General features: G+C 42.7%; 1 protein-coding gene across 1 annotated transcript in view; it reads right to left on the bottom strand.

Annotated features, from left to right (window-relative positions):
- Positions 1-17,541, bottom strand: part of LOC143974676 (excitatory amino acid transporter 1-like) — a 164,051-nt gene that overhangs the window by 70,582 nt on the left and 75,928 nt on the right. Inside the window, exon 3 of the mRNA XM_077476295.1 lies at positions 370-613. Within this exon, the coding sequence (XP_077332421.1) occupies positions 370-586 (217 nt within the window). The 5' untranslated portion in view covers positions 587-613. The remainder of the gene's footprint in view (positions 1-369; positions 614-17,541) is intronic.

The raw sequence follows: 17,541 nt of genomic DNA, 5'->3' as shown, positions 1-17,541 counted from the left end.
TACAATTCACTGAACACCACCAACTGCCAATGGCACCATACCATAGGTAACAACGCAAGTACAATTAAAAATGCTTTGAGTTGCCCAACTACCCACATGAATAATTTTTCAAGTGTGAGCTACAGTAAAAAGTTCAATGAAAGAATAGTGTCTTTTCTTCTAGCACAATTTGCATAAGTGAAAATGAAATTAAATACTAGATCTCTTGTACATACTCTGTTGAATACAACAGAATCTGGGAGGAGGTTCTACTGGAAAGTGAGTTAAAACAATTATTACACATTATTGGATATAAAATACACTTTCTGTAGACATGATCTTTATACAAAGAATATGGATTACAGTAAATATAAGTACAAAATACTGTACCCAGGACTACGGCAATGACAGTGAGTATTACAAAGGCATTCCGGTAGAGGAAACCACGGATGCTTCCCATAGTCACTTTATGCATTTGCTTCCCAGCTCGCGATGCCTTCTTCTGTATTGCGTGTTGCCAGCTGTGTACATGAACTTCAGATTTTTCACCTTTTGCAGTATCATCTTTAAGAAACAAGCTGTCTGCGTTTCCATCTTTTTCACTCATTCTGAGACAATAACTCTGGAAGTTACACTGAAAAAAAAGATCAAAATTGTTACCTTAGTGTTCCACTGTATTAAATTGGCAAGTGGAATTAGTACATTATCCAAAGGGGACAGGTGAGCCACTTGGCATAAACGGTGTCTTGATGACCTTGCCTCTCTTCTTTACAAACATTAAAAAATAAAACATACACACTGGGTTGTTACAAGCATGTATGATAATGGAATAATAAATTGTTTAGTGGACAGTTCATGCCTGCACACCCTACTGCCATCTATTGTCAAAATAATTTGTAGAACAAGATATATCTATGTAACATATATAATATCCATAGGATTCCAAATAAAAAAAAAATTTGTAGACATATAAGGTGTGCTGTACAATGACGGGTATAATATCAGATCCCATTGCCTCATAGAAGACGTCTATTACAACGAAATGTATGTCAGGCAAGGCATAGGAAATAACGGTGACGGATTGTTCGAAATGCTTGTTTTATCCTCACTGCTGTAAGTAGAATTATAATAAATATTTGGTCATTTACACTGGATGTTGCTCAAGGAGTCTTTCCTCTTCTTGTGCAATGCTTCATATACAGTCTGAGCACTGCGAAAGAGAAGTTTTTGTGCTGCTTTCTACCAATACCATTAAAGAGCAGAGTGAGAGGTGAAGCTCACTAATGTGATTACTTACCTATATTAGGTCTATTACTCTGGTAAGAGGCTATATTTTTGGGTTTGAAGGGGGTGCACTGGGTGATTGCCACAGGAAGATTATAGCAGTCATTCATCTGGCACATTTGGATTATCACCATGTGGACATTTATTTATTTTTTGGATTGTTTATACAAATTTTTTGCACTTTATTTTCACGCATGATTGCACTTTATTTATATTCTGTCACGGAATTTCAACTATGATACCATTTGACATGAACTGTTATATGTATCACTAATGCACTTTAGGAGTATACAGTATGTACTGTTTCTGGTGATTTAATATTGATGCACGGTATTAATTGACAGCATAACACTTTTTCTTTGATAAAATATAATATCAGATCATTAGAAAATGGACACAGGAACATGCATGATATCTAAAATGCATTTCTTTACCCACACAACCTGAAGCATGGCTAGGGTCAAGATTGGGGAAACACAAAGTCCTTTAAAAGAACAAAAAGGTTGCACTGACCAAAGCTTAGCAGCAGTGGTAAACTGTCTGTGGCAAGCTTACATGGTAAATTTAGGCTCACAATACAATCAGTGACACATAAATAGTTCAACACAACACACACTTAAACAGCTCATAGGAGAGTAATTTTTTTTCTATTTTTATTATTATTTGTGGATGGGGGAATCCTCCCCACTGAGTTATTGTATTCTGCCAGTGAGCAAAATCCGACAGTTGTACAGAAGTTGATAGGTAAATCAACTTTTGTATAACCAGGCTTCCCATACATGGATCAAAATTTGTCCGGTTCCTGGTAAACCAGGAGAATTTGAATCCATGTATGGCTGGCTTTAGCTTGCACTTATTACACATGCACTAGTATGAATATCTCTGTTCAACTCTATGATGCACAATGATTTCAGTAGGACATTTTTATTTGCTGATGTGTGGATATGTGCCAATATGTAAAACAGTGGGGTTGATTTACTATAGCGCGAATATGCAAATGCGCATGTATCTGCAAAATAGCCATACCAAGTAATTAGCGTGAAAATAGAATTCACTATAGCGCTCTGGAAAAAATACTCACAAAATCAAATTCACTATAGGCCACAGACAACAGAGACCATCCAAATCATTATTCGTGCTAAAAACACTGGAATTTCACAAGCAAATAATGTTTAGAGCATGATATGAAAGCCTAAATCAGTGGTCCCCAACCTTTTTGCCAACGAGGACTGGCTGCGTGGAGACGCATGGGGTAAACAATTTTTCACGGGCAATTTATCAGAGCAATAGCTGGTGTTGGCGCTTCAATCATCACGGCACCATGGTTGTTGTGGTGTCAGGATGATTGAAGCTCATTATTTCTATTATTACATTGTAACATAAAATGAAAAAGTTCAACTCACCATAATGCAGAATCAGTGGGAGCACTGAGCATGTCACTTGCCATGCTGCCTACCACCAGATGGGGAATGTCACTTGCCACGTCCCCTGACACCAGATGAGGAATGCCACTTGCCACGTCCCCTGACACCAGATGAGGAATGCCCCTTGCCACGTCGTCTGCCACTAGATGAATGCCACTTGTTACGCTGCCTGCCACCGGATGAGGAATGTCACTTGCCATGCTGCCTGCCATCAGATGAATGGCCCTTGCCATGCTGCCTGCCACCAGATGAGGAATGCCACTTGCCACGCTGCCTGCCACCAGATGAGGAATGTCACTTGTCTGACCCCAGATAAGCAATGCCTTTTGCCACGTTGTCTGCCACCAGATGAATGTCACTTGCCACATTGCCTGCCACCAGATGAGGAATGTCACTTGCCACGCTGCCTGCCATCAGATGAATGTCACTTGCGACGCTGCCTTCCACTAGATGAATGTCACTTGCCACACTGTCTGCCACCAGATGAGGTATGCCCCTTCCCATGCTTCCTGTCATCAGATAAATGCCACTTGCCAGGCTGCCTGTCACCAGATGAGGAATGTCACTTGCCATGCTGCCTGCCACCAGATGAATGCCAATTGCCACACTGCCTGCCACCAGATGAATGCCACTTGGCAAGCTGCCTGTCACCAGATGAGGAATGTCCCTTGCCATGTCACTTGCCTGACACCAGATGAGCAATGCCTCTTGCCACGTTGTCTGCCACCAGATGAATGTCACTTGCCACATTGCCTGTCACCAGATGAGGAATTCCACTTGCCACCCCGCCTGCCACCAGATGAATGTCACTTGCCACGTCGCCTGCCACCAGATGAGGAATGCCACTTGCAAAGCTGCCTGCCAGTGCCACCAGATGTGGACTCTCACTGCATTGTGGCACTGGTTCATTTACACAGCGGCAGGCAGTGCTTACCAGCTCCTCTCATCTGCCTGCCCCTGTGATCCACCAGGCTCTCTTACCCGCCCGCCTCTGTGGTCCACCAGGCTCTCTCACCCACCCGCCTCTGTGATCCACCAGGCTCTCTCACCCGCCCGCCTCTGTGATCCACCAGGTTCTCTCACCCGTCCGCCTCTGTGATCCACCAGGCTCTCTCTTCCCTTCTGCCTCTGTGATCCACTGAGCTCTCTCACCGGCCAGCCCACCTTGCTCTCTCATGCTGCCCACCGTATCCGCGGTCCGGCTGCAAAAACGTTATGGCCTAGTAGTGAGCCGTGGCCTGGGGGTTGGAGACCCCTGGCCTAAATGGTTCTTTAACCACTTCAATACAGGGTACTTTCACCCTCTTCCTGCCCAGGCCAATTTTCAGCGCTGTCGCATTTTGAATGACAATTGCTCGGTCATGCAACGCTATACCCAAATGAATTTTTTAAATTTTTTTCACCACAAATAGAGCTTTATTTTGGTGGTATTTGATCACCTCTGCCTTTTTTATTTCTTGCACTATAAACAAAAGAAAAGTGACAATATTTTTTATAATAAATATCCCAATAAAAAAAAAAAAAAAAAAAAAAAAGTTGCCTCAATTTAGGCCAATACAGTGCCTTGCGAAAGTATTCGGCCCCCATGAACTTTTCAACCTTTTGCCACATTTCAGGCTTCAAACATAAAGATATAAATTTTAATTTTTTGTGAAGAATCACCAACAAGTGGGACACAATTCTGAAGTGGAATGAAATCTATTGGATATTTTAAACTTTTTTAGCAAATAAAAAACTGAAAAGTGGTGTGTGCAAAATTATTCGGCCCCTTTACTTTCAGTGCAGCAAACTCACTCCAGAAGTTCAGCGAGGATCTCTGAATGATCCAATGTTGTCCTAAATAACTGATGGTGATAAATAGAATCCACCTGTGTGTAATCAAGTCTCTGTATAAATGCACCTGCTCTGTGATAGTCTCAGGGTTCTGTTGAAAGAGAGCATTCATGAAGACCAAGGAACACACCAGGCAGGTCCGTAATACTGTTGTGGAGAAGTTTAAAGCCAGATTTGGATACAAAAAGATTTCCCAAGCTTTAAACATCCCAAGGAGTACTGTGCAAGCGATCATTTTGAAATGGAAGGAGTATCAGACCACTGCAAATCTACCAAGACCTGGCCGTCCCTCTAAACTTTCAGCTCAGACAAGGAGAAGACTGATCAGAGATGCAGCCAAGAGGCCCATGATCACTCTGGATGAACTGCAGAGAACTACAGCTGAGGTGGGAGAGTCTGTCCATAGGACAACAATCAGTCGTACACAGCACAAATCTGGCCTTTATGGAAGAGTGGCAAGAAGAAAGCCATTTCTCAAAGATATCCATAAAAGTATTGCCTAAAGTTTGCCACAAGCCACCTGGGAGACACACCAAACATGTGGAAGAAGGTGCTCTGGTCAGATGAAACCAAAATTGAACTTTTTGCCCACAATGCAAAACGATATGTTTGGCGTAAAAGCAACACAGCTCATCACCCTCAACACACCATCCCCACTGTCAAACATGGTGGTGGCAGCATCATGGTTTGGGCCTGCTTTTCTTCAGCAGGGACAGGGAAGATGGTTAAAATTGAGGGGGAAGATGGATGCAGCCAAATACAGGACCATTCTGGATGAAAACCTGTTGGAGTCTGCAAAAGACCTGAAACTGGGACATTATCTTCCAACAAGACAATGGTCCCAAACATACAGCAAAATCTACAAAGGAATGGTTCACAAATAAACGTATCCAGAATGGCCAAGTCAAAGTCCAGACCTGAATCCAATCGAGAATCTGTGGAAAGAGCTGAAAACTGCTGTTCACAAACGCTCTCCATCCAACCTCACTGAGCTCGAGCTGTTTTGCAAGGAAGAATGGGCAAGAATTTCAGTCTCTCGATGTGCAAAACTGATAGAGACATACCCCAAGCGACTTGCAGCTGTAATCGCAGCAAAAGGTGGCTCTACAAAGTATTAACGCAAGGGGGCCGAATAATTTTGCACGCCCCACTTTTCATTTTTTTGTTAGTTGAAAAAGATTAAAAAATCCAATAGATTTCATTCCACTTCACAATTGTGTCCCACTTGTTGGTGATTCTTCACAAAAAAATAAAAATGTTATATCTTTATGTTTGAAGCCTGAAATGTGGCAAAAGGTTGAAAAGTTCAAGGGGGCCGAATACTTTCGCAAGGCACTGTATGTATTCTTCTACATATTTCTGGTAAAAAAAAAATGCAATAAGCGTATATTGATTGGTTGCGCAAAAGTTATAGCGTCTACAAAATAAGGGATTTATGGCATTTTTTTTTTTTTATTAGTAATGGCGGCGATCTGTGATTTTTATTGTGACATTGCTGCAGACATATTGGACACTTTTGACACTATTTTGGGACCATTCACATTTATACAGCGATCAGTGCTATATAAATGTCACTGACAGGGAAGGGGTTAACACTTCCTACACACACACATCCACGTCCTGACTCTGTTACCGGCAGACATTGGGAAGCAGAGGACGTCATATGACGCCCACCCAGGATGGGAGATCCCTCCTGCGGACGTCATTTGACTATGGGCGAAGAAGCAAGTGGTTAATATGCGGTATATTGTTTACCCTTTCATGACTAAGCCTATTTTTGACATTTGGTGTTTACAAGTTTAAATCCATATTTTTTGCTAGAAAATTACTTGGAACCCCCAAAGATTATATATATATATATTTTAGCAGAGACTCTAGAGAATAAAACGGCGATTGTTGCAATATTTTATGTCACACGGTATTTACACAGCGGTGTATTAAACACAACTTTTTGGGAAAAGGGACACTCATGAATTTTAAAAAAACTAAACAGTAAAATTAGCCCAATTTCTTTGCATAATGTGAAAGATAATGTTATGCCGAGTAAATAGATACCAAACATGTCCCGCTTTATAATTGCAGGAACTCGTGGAATGACGACAAACTACGGTACCTAAAAATCTCAATAGGCAACACTTTAAAAAAAAATTCCGGTTACCAGGTTAGAGTTACAGAGGAGGTCTAGTGCTAGAATTATTGCTCTCGCTCTGACGATCGCGGTGATACCTCACATGTGTGATTTGAACACCATTTACATATGCGGGCGCGACTTCCATATGCGTTTTCTTTGCTGCGCAAGCTCGTGGGGACGGGGGGGCGCTTTAAAAAAAAAATCTTATTTGATTTATTTTAAAATTAATAAATTGTTTTTTTTAAAAATAAAAAAATTTGATCACTTTATTTGCTGTCACAAGGAATGTAAACATCCTTTGTGACAGTAATAGGTGGTGACAGGTACTTTTTATGGAGGGATCGGGGATCTAAAAGACCCCCGATCCCTCCTTTACACTTCAAAGTATTCAAATCACCGTTTTCTGAATACTGTATATATTTTTAAATCCGGTGCCATTAGCAGCCGAGTAAACCGTTGTTTACGTTAAGGAGACTGGAATGAAGCCACTTACGGCTTCATTCCAGTCCCTCCCTAGCCGCCAGAGACATCAGATCGTGCATCGGTGTTCCCGATTGAACGGGAGCCCCGGTAAGAGCGGCAGGAGGGGGGGACGTCCCCTCCCGCTCCTACAGCATAACAGCCGAGCGGCTTTTAGCCACATCGGTTGTTATGGCTGGAAAGCCAATCGCCCACTCTAAAAAATGGTACCGGGATGATGCTTGCAGGTGTGGGCATCATCCCGGTATAACCCCCGCAACCCGAGTACGCGGCAAGGGGTTAAAGATAATCTGATTTTAAACTGCTGAAAAAAATTATGTATAAACTGAAATATCATTGAAAGTCTGAGAAGAGATAAATTCCCCCTTTCTACAACTATCAATTAGCACAAGTGAGCATGTTCAGACATGCAAAATACTCTTATTTTAACTCCCATATATTTTTTACCAATCACTATAGTAAATTTGAAAATTAGATGCATAGTAGCCCTTATGCTTTACCTTACCTTTGCAGGGAAACAAAGAAGAAGTAAACCCATCAGGGTTTACTTCCTCTTTAACTATTAACCACTTAAGCCCCAGACCAATTGTCAGCCTAAGGACCAGAAGTCTATTTACAATTTTGCACTGCACTGCTTTAACTAGTAATTGCGCGGTCATGCAATGTTGTACCCAAATGAAATTTGCGTCCTTTTCTTCCCACAAATAGAGCTTTCTTTTGATGGTATTTGATTGCCTCTGCGATTTTTATTTTTTATGATATAAAAGGAAAAGACTGAAAATTTTGAAAAAAAAAGATATTTTCTACTTTTTGTTATAAGAAAAATCGAATAAACTAAATTTTAGTCATACATTTAGGCCAAAATGTGTTCAGCCACATGTCTTTAGTAAAAAAAATGTCAATAAGCGTATATTTATTGGTTTGCGCAAAAGTTATAGCATCTCCAAACTAGAGTACATTTTCTGGAATTTACACAGCTTTTCATTTATGACTGCCTATCTAATTTCTTGAGATGCTAAAATGGCAGGGCAGTACAAACCCCCCCCCCCCCAAATGACCTCATTTTGGAAAGTAGACACCCCAAGAAAATTGCTGAGTGGCATGTTGAACCCATTGAATATTTTTTTTTGTCCCAAGTGATTGAATAATGACACAAAAAAAAAAGTTTACAAAAAGTTGTCACTAAATGATATACAGTGGTGTGAAAAAGTGTTTGCCCCCTTCCTCATTTCCTGTTCCTTTGCATGTTTGTCACACTTAAGTGTTTCGGAACATCAAACCAATTTAAACAATAGTCAAGGACAACACAAGTAAACACAAAATGCAATTTGTAAATGAAGGTGTTTATTATTAAAGGTGAAAAAAAATCCAAACCATCATGGCCCTGTGTGAAAAAGTGATTGCCCCCCCTTGTTAAAACATACTATAACTGTGGTTGTCCACACCTGAGTTCAATTTCTCTAGCCACACCCAGGCCTGATTATTGCCACACCTGTTCACAATCAAGGCATCACTTAAATAGGAGCTGCTTGACACAGTAAGGTCCACCAGAAGATCCTTAAAAGCTACACATCATGCCGAGACCCAAAGAAATTCAGGAACAATTGAGAAAGAAAGTAATTGAGATCTATCAGTCTGGAAAGGGTTATAAAGCCATTTCCAAAGCTTTGGGAATCCAGCGAACCACAGTGAGAGCCATTATCCACAAATGGCGAAGACATGGAACAGTGGTGAACCTTCCCAGGAGTGGCCGGCCGCCCAAAATTACCCCAAGAGCGCAGCGACGACTCATCCAAGAGGTCACAAAAGACCCCACAACAACGTCCAAGGAACTGCAGGCCTCACTTGCCTCAGTTAAGGTCAGCGTTCATGCCTCCACCATCAGGAAAAGACTGGGCAAAAATGGCCTGCATGGCAGAGTTCCAAGGAGAAAACCACTGCTGAGCAAAAAGAACATCAAAGCTCGTCTCAATTTCTCCACAACACATCTTGATGATCCCCAAGACTTTTGAGACAACATTCTGTGGACCGATGAGACAAAAGGGGAACTCTTTGGAAGGTGTGTGTCCAAGTATATCTGGCGTAGAAGGAACACTGCATTTCAGAAAAAGAGCATTATACCAACAGTAAAATATGGTGGTGGTAGTGTGATGGTCTGGGGCTGTTTTGCTGCTTCAGGACCTGGAAGACTTGCCGTGATAAAAGGAACTATGAATTCTGCTGTCTACCAAGAGATCCTGAAGGAGAATGTCCGACCATCTGTTCGTGTACTCAAGCTGAAACGAACTTGGGTTCTGCAGCAGGACAATGATCCTAAACACACCAGCAAGTCCACCACCGAATGGCTGAAGAAAAACAAAATTAAGACTTTGGAGTGGCCTAGCCAAAGTCCTGACCTGAATCCTATTGAGATGTTGTGGTATGACCTTAAAAAGGCCGTTCATGCTCGAAAACCCTCTAATGTAACTGAATTAGGACAATTCTGCAAAGATGAGTGGGCCAAAATTCCTCCAGGACGCTGTAAAAGCCTCATTGCACGTTATCGCAAACGCTTGGTTGCAGTTGTTGCTGCTAAGGGTGGCCCAACCAGTTATTAGGTTTAGGGGGCAATCACTTTTTCACACAGGGCCATGATGGTTTGGATTTTTTTCACCTTTAATAATAAACACCTTCATTTACAAATTGCATTTTGTGTTTACTTGTGTTGTCCTTGACTATTGTTTAAATTGGTTTGATGTTCCGAAACACTTAAGTGTGACAAACATGCAAAGGAACAGGAAATGAGGAAGGGGGCAAACACTTTTTCACACCACTGTATTGCTCACACATGCCATAGTTATATGTGGAATTGCACCCCAAAATATATTCTGCTGCTTCTCCTGAGTACGGGGATACCACATATGTGGGACTTTTTGGGAGTCTAGCCGCGTACGGCACCCCGAAAACCAGTCACCGCCTTCAGGATTTCTAAAGCCGCGTACACACGGGCGGACTGTCTGGCCAACTTACCCATCACAGTTTCGAAGGCCATAAAATGCCAAAATAGCACAAAATCCCCCCAAATGACCCCATTTTGGAAAGTAGACACCCCAAGCTATTTACTGAGAGGCATGTTGAGTCCATGAAATATTTTATATTTTGCCACAAGTTTCGGGAATATTACAAACTTTTTTTTTGCACAAAGTTGTCACTAAATGATATATTGCTCACACATGCTATGGGCATAAGTGAAATTGCACCCCAAAATAAATTCTGCTGCTTCTCCTGAGTACGGGGATACCACATGTGGGGGACTTTTTGGGAGCCTAGCCGCGTACGGGACCCTGAAAACCAAGCACCGCCTTCAGGATTTAAATATAAAACGCTACCAAAAAAAATTGTTAGCGATCGCAGGGATCAGGCCTGACTCTGCGAACGCTGCAGTTATGTGTTTAGTGTTTTGTAAGTGACAGTGATCGATCGATACTGCACTTGGGTGGGCTGGGCGGAGGGGCAAAACGCAGGTGCTAGCAGGTATCTGGGCTGATCCCGCTAACAATGCGTTTTTTTGGAACCCTAAACTGCTGGGGACGCTAGTATAGATCTGATCAGATCAGATATTGATCTGTTCAGATACTATCAGTGACACTTTGACTGGGAGGGCAGGGCGGCTGGGGGGGATCAGGGGGGTCGGGGTGATTTGTGTGCCTATGTGTACCTACATGTCAGTGTAGTGATTGGTGCACTTGCTATGTGTTCTCCTCGCAGTCTGGTCAAAAAGACCGCCCCGAGGAGAGTCACATCACAGTCCCTGCCGCCATACCCTATTTATCATTTAAAGACAGCGGCAGCGGCGACAGAAGACCGGGCCACCGCTTGTAAAAGAGCTAGAAGAAGGCGCGGTGGCCGGCAAGAAGAACCGAAGAGGGGGACAAAACCCCCGAAGAGGGGGACAAGACCCCTGAAGTCGGAGGAAGAGGGCAGCGGCGAAGAAGAAAGCCGGGCTCCTCCGCTAGTGAAAGAGCTAGCAAAAGAGCAGAAGATAGCGGAGGAGTCCATCGAGAAGACCCCTGAAGACGGAAGAAGACCACCAGAGCTGTGCAATAAACTATTTTAACCCTTGTGTGTGTTGTTTTTTTTACTTTTTTTCACAGGTGAATGGGATTGTACCCCATACTCATTCACATAGGGTGGGGGGCCGGGATCCGGGGGCCTCCTTATTAAAGGGGGCTCACGGATTCCGATAAGCCCCCCACCCGCAGACCCCGAAAACCAACGGCCAGGGTTCGCGCGGCCCCCCTTCCCAAAGGCACCCCCCATGTTGAGGGCATGCGGCCTGGTACGGCTTAGGAGGGGGGCGCTCACTCGTGCCCACCCCCTTTTCTGGCCGGCCGGGTAGCGTGCTCGGATAAGGGTCTGATATGGACCTGGGGGGACCCCCACGCTGATTTTTCAGTGTAGGGATTCGCCTTCAAGTCAATACCAGGTGACAGGGCCAGCGACGCCTCCTTCGCTGGCCCCGGCTACCCGGAGACGCGCTCAAAATGAGCGGACTTTCCCCCGTGTGTGTGGGTGAGTCCGTTCATTTCAAAAGTATGGCGGATAGTCCGGCGGACTTAGTACGCCATATTAGTCCACCGCAAAAGTACCGTGTGTGGGCAGGTAGCTCGTTCGGAAAGTCCGGCGGACAGTCCGCCAGACTAAGTCCGCCGGATAGTCTGCTACGTGTGTACGCGGCATTAGTTGACCTTCCACCAAACAACGTGTCTTCACCAAACAGCTCAGTGCTCACAGAACTCTCACCTCAATATTGTGAATAAAAAGCCTTATGAACAAATGTATGGGCTGATGGGATCCAAGCTCCAGGCTCTTGAAGTATCGCTAAAACTCCAGACCATATGTGGGAATGAAATAGATATAATGCCTCCCATAGTGTAAATCGTTTATTAAAAGACAAATGGATGCTTACATCAATAAGAATTAAAAAGCACAAAAAGGTTAAAACAGCAGCGTTAGATTGCCTCTCGCGTTACTTTCAGTCTGCGATTCACTCCCGCCATGCCCTATTCATCATTTAAACTAGGAATACTAATTTGAATATACATAAATACATGCACACAAGGTAGAGCACAGCTCACATAAAAAAAATACTTTATTCATGTGATCATAGCTGCAGTGCAGTTTCAAACTCGGTAGCAATTGGCACTTGCAAATTTGCGGATATGCCGATTTGACATTTACAAAGGCATGTTCGCCGGTAATAGCGTGCTTTTTCATTCGCTTGTTCGCCTAGTTGAAGTCTTAATTGGTTTAAATGGGAGTAACTAAATGTAGAGCGCGACCATTGCTTCCCATTTTTCATAATTTCATAATCAACCCTAGTATGATCTGCAGTAATCTCCATTCTCTACTCACCATAGAAATAAATGGATTTGAGCTGTAAAAAATACACTAAAAGGTAATTTTAGGTCACACAAAAGCAAATAAATTACCCAATTTTTGTAAAAATATAAAAGATAAGGTTGAGCCAAGTAAATAGATTCATGAACATGTCAAACTTCAAAATTGTGAGTGCCTATAAAACTACAACAAACTTAAAGCCTCTGGTTTTAAAAAGTGATAAAAAAAATTGTAAAATAAGCACAGTGGCCAAGTGGTCACTTCTGCCTGGCAGCTCTAGAGTTGGTCAGTTCAAACCTCAACCACGGCACTATCTGCCTGGAGTTTGCATGTTCTCCCTGTGCTTGCGTGGGTTTACTCCCACGCTCCAAAGACATGCTGGTAGGTTAATTGGCTCTTGTCTAAATTAGTATGTGTATGTATGAACATGAGTCAGGGACCTTAGATTGTAAGCTCTTTGACGGTAGGGACTGATGTGAATGTATAATATGCTGTATATGTAAAGTGCTGCATAAATTGTTGGCACTCTATAAATACCTGAAATAAATACTTTTTAAACATTTAAACATTCCCTGAGAAGCAGAAATTGAAGAATGGCTAAAGATACAGATTAAAAGAGAAGTATGGGAATCAGGGTTTTTTGTATAATCAGATTTACCAAGGTGAATACAGCATCAGTCCGATGCTGCATCTGCCCCCCACCAGCTCTAAGACCGAGAACCGATCGATCAAACACTGACGATCGCTTGGTTCTCAGAGCTCGCTGACTAGGTGTCAGCCACCTCTGTCTGCTCTGACCCCCCCACACTCTAACTGGAGCGCTGGGCTTTGGAGGAGGCAGGAGTGGCCGACTCAGGTTCTCAGTGGTTTGCTGAGGGGCTAAGCCGGGTGCCAGTCCAGGCATGTGGGCAGATCCCGACCATTTGGTCATGATCTTTCCCGAGCCTGGACCAGCTTTGTGACATCTGCTGAAAATGGGTCACAGGAGTGCAAAACTTACTCCACTCCTGTATTCCAAAGGAGAAGTACAGCCAAATGAGCTTTGGCAGTACTTCTCCTTTAAGTAACAAGCTATACAATATATTCTGGAATTAGAAAAAAAAAAAGAGGCTTGCAAGTATACACACCTTAAAGGGGACCTTCACTCTATCACTAGCCATTATTTAAATCTTCTTCCCCTCTTTTATGCAAATGGATAGCAATTTTTTAATTTTTTTTCATTGGGGCGGTTAAGTGGCTTTTCTGCAGGACACAGTCCCCAACTTCTTACTTTCTATGACTTTACCCATAACAACTTGCTAAAAAATAATTGTTCTTTAGCAAGGAACATACATTCAGCATTAATGGCCATGCTACCAAAATAAGTGCATGCTGTATCTTCCTTCAGCATTGTTCTTGTTTTATCTTGCGTGAGGCTGCCATTTTGCTGAAGCCCATAGCCCCTAAGTAGCAGTAAATCTTTAGGCTGTCAGCAGATCGGCCCCTGGTGGCTCTGATTTTTGGCACAGTGTCTAAAAATAGAAAGCAACTGAGCATGTACAGAGCAGGATGAGACAGTATATTACTGGATTTTAAACAGTATAGGCACTTATTTTTAACGTTTTACATAGGTATATCTGCAAAAGTGGCCAGCCTGAAGTGATCTAGCAGGACTGACTAAAGTTCCACTTTAATCCCCCTTCTGAAAGCCTCCTGGGATAGTGATATCACAAATTCCAGGAGGCATGCACCAAGAACTCCATCACACTGTGCATGCACTGCTGTGAATATTCAGGGAGCCAGCTCCAAGAACCCGGAAGAGACAGCTGGCACTCTGCTAATGTCAGATGAGAAGATAGTGGTGCAGGACCTGGAAGTGCTGCAATAGCTTATGCCAGCCAGCACTGGATTCGCTGGGTGGGTGGGAATATTTTTTGTGGACAACCCAGTATTTAGGCAAGAGGGTTAAAAAATTATTATGAAGGGGAAAATGAATCAGAAAATCAGCCTGGTTTATAATAGGCCTGGAAATCCAGAAAATCGATATGCACTAAATCCAGGCAGTCACATTAGTTAAAAAATTGCCTGTAGAATGGACAGAATTAGACACACAATGCAAAACACACAGACACCTGGTTTGTACAGTTGTGCATCCAAATCCCATCATGGACAAAATAATGATGTTTTCTATTTATACATACTGTTAGAACAAACTGTTCATGGCAAGACTCTGAATTATTGAGAAGCAGTCACTGTGCCGTGTTATAAACCTCCACGGAAAAAGCAACCTTCAACTTTCCATATAAAAAAATTGACTAATTTTACCCCCCATAAGGAAACCAGAAGCTTTTCTTGCTTAAGCAGTCAATTATTTCATGCCATGTACATAATACTTATTTTACCTTTTATAAATAAACATCATTTCAAAGAGCTGTGAATTAATGAGTACATTGTACATTATCGTACCAGCACATTCATGTTAACACATTAAGGTCATGTCTAGTCACTTTTTTTCCTGGAAACATACAGCACATTTTATATTACATGTGTGCAATAGATGAATGTTTTCAAAATGTACAAAATATACTATGCAAATGTACTTCAAATATTCTTTCAGCCTAGGTTCATACTATTTTTTTCCCCCAAATTCTTTTTTTTTAATAAACAGCAGTTACGAACAAAGCAACACGATAAAATAGAACAAAATCTACAGCCATACTTAGGTGTCCATCGGGTGACCAAAATGGCTTTGCCTAGGTTCACACAATTGCAGGTGGTTGCGGGTGTCGGAATTGCACCTGTTGCCACACCCGCAACCACCTGCAGCCAAAAAAGCATTGCTCTTTAAAAACGCACGGGGCTGCATTTGTTCTCAAAGGAACCTTCGCGCATCTAAAAACACAGAGCCTTTTCGGGTACAGGAACCGCCGGGAAATCGCATGGTGCAAAAGCACCATGTGATTTCCCTGCCGCTGCATTTTAAAAATGGTTAAGAAAAAGAAGCTGCGCTGAAGATCATAAAAATATGTGCTATATGCTCATATGCCATAAATAGTGCTAAAATAAATCATTACCACCGTGAAAAAACATATTTCCCACCATGTATACACAAATTATTGATATTACAAACTACACACAGCACCCTCAGAATATGAAGCAAGTGCACCAAGGAAAGAATCCTCCACCACTAGATCCAGTGAGGCTTACCAGCTAGCCAGATCTCTTTTTAAGGAGATCGAACGTGCCTGCAAATTTAACCCCCAGTCTGGATCTTTGTATCAAGATACACCACTGGTAACTCCGATCTGTATATCTCCTCTTTAGAGCGTCTCTCATCTCAGCCACGTCGATTTAATGGGAGAAAACAAACAGAAGAGATCCCATAACGTAACTCCACAAAATACTTTATTCTCGCGGTCCTGCGCTCCCCGTCCTCGGTGTCTACCACTCTTGTGTGCTTTATTCTGCTGCTTGAAGGAATATGTGTGGGAAATATGTTTTCTCATGGTGGTAATGATTTATTTTAGCACTATTTATGGCATATGAGGATATATCACAGATTTTTATGATCTTCAGCGCAGCTTCTTTTTCTTAATTGGTTTTCATTGTGTGTATCTCACATTAAGTTGCAACAGGAGTTTTCTAATATTTTATTTTGTCCACAGATATTCATTTATTTATTTATAGACAGCGCTGTTTTTTTACTTTTTACATTTTAAAAATGGTGCAGGAACCCTTTTCCTGCATGAAGCGCAGCCACAGAATCCCATTCAAATAAACAAGCTGCGGTCCTGCTCAATAGTGTAAACCAGGCCTCAGAAGAGAGACATGTATATTGGTTGCTTCAGCTATCTAGCTATGCATCTGTTTGGGTTAAAACGAATAATGTGTGTGTGTTTCTCCAAAATTGCAAGGACATCATCTTAAAGTGGTTGTAAAGGTTGAAGGTTTTTTTTTATGCATGAAGGTAAAAAACTCTCTTTGTGCTGCTCCCCCCTCAGCCCCTCTAATTCTCACCTGAGCCCCCTCATGATCCAGCGATGTGCACAAGAGCCTCGGCTGTCCTGGGACTCCTTGTCACAGCCAGGGAGCCAATGAGGAGAGAGCGGGGGACTGTGTGTCTTACAGTGAGGGAAAAAAGTATTTGATCCCCTGCTGATTTTGTACGTTTGCCCACTGACAAAGAAATTATCAGTCTACAATTTTAATGGTCGGTTTATTTTACCAGTGAGAGACAGAATAACAACAACAAAAATTTCCAGAAAAACGCATTTAAAAAAAGTTATAAATTGATTTGCATTTTAACCACTTCCCGACCGGCGCATGACGATGTACGTCGGCAGAATGGCATGGGCAGGCAAACTGGTGTACAGGTACGTCCATTTGAAATTGCCGCCCTGCTGGTCGGGACCCCCGTGAGTCCGGTCATGGGTCCCGTGGACTCGATCGCCGCGGGGATACCCGCGATCGTCTCACGGGGAGGCTGAACGGGGACATGCAGAAGTAAACAGCATTTCCCCGTTCTGCCTAGCAACAAGTGACACTGATCTCGTCAGGGCTGGCTAAGCCCTTCCTTCTCTGGGCTGGCTGCTCAGCTGTCGGCTAATTGCCAGCACTCATCTCTCTCCACAGTTACCAGCTGTTCCTGATCATGCTCATCTGACCTGCCTACTTTAAGCTGTCCAGCTCACTTTATCTCTGCCTTCGCCTTGGTCACATCACAAGAAGCCATCTCCTGTGGTTCTGTTTGAAGACGGGCTTGCTGACATCCCTTCTGGCTCCTTATCCTGCTTGCTGTTGCTATACTTGGATCCCAAGACTTCTGGCTTGGCTGATTACCCGATCTGGTTATTGAACTCTGGACTGGCTGACTACTCGATCTGGTTACTGGACTCTGCCTATGCTTTTGGCTACGCTTTTTCTATTTACCTTTTTATTTTTATTTAATAGACAAGTGTGATTTAATTGTACTTCTGTCTCGGCCTGATTCATGGTTTCTGACATCTCTGCTCTCTGTGATTGGAGCAGAGATCAATGTTCACTAACACAGCC

Source organism: Lithobates pipiens, unplaced genomic scaffold, assembly GCF_037356315.1.
Source record: "Lithobates pipiens isolate NorthernLeopardFrog02 unplaced genomic scaffold, aLitPip1_a1.2 Scaffold_13, whole genome shotgun sequence".
Classification (NCBI taxonomy): domain Eukaryota; kingdom Metazoa; phylum Chordata; class Amphibia; order Anura; family Ranidae; genus Lithobates; species Lithobates pipiens.
Note: the sequence above shows the minus strand (reverse complement) of the source record. Positions and strands in the feature narration are given on the sequence as shown.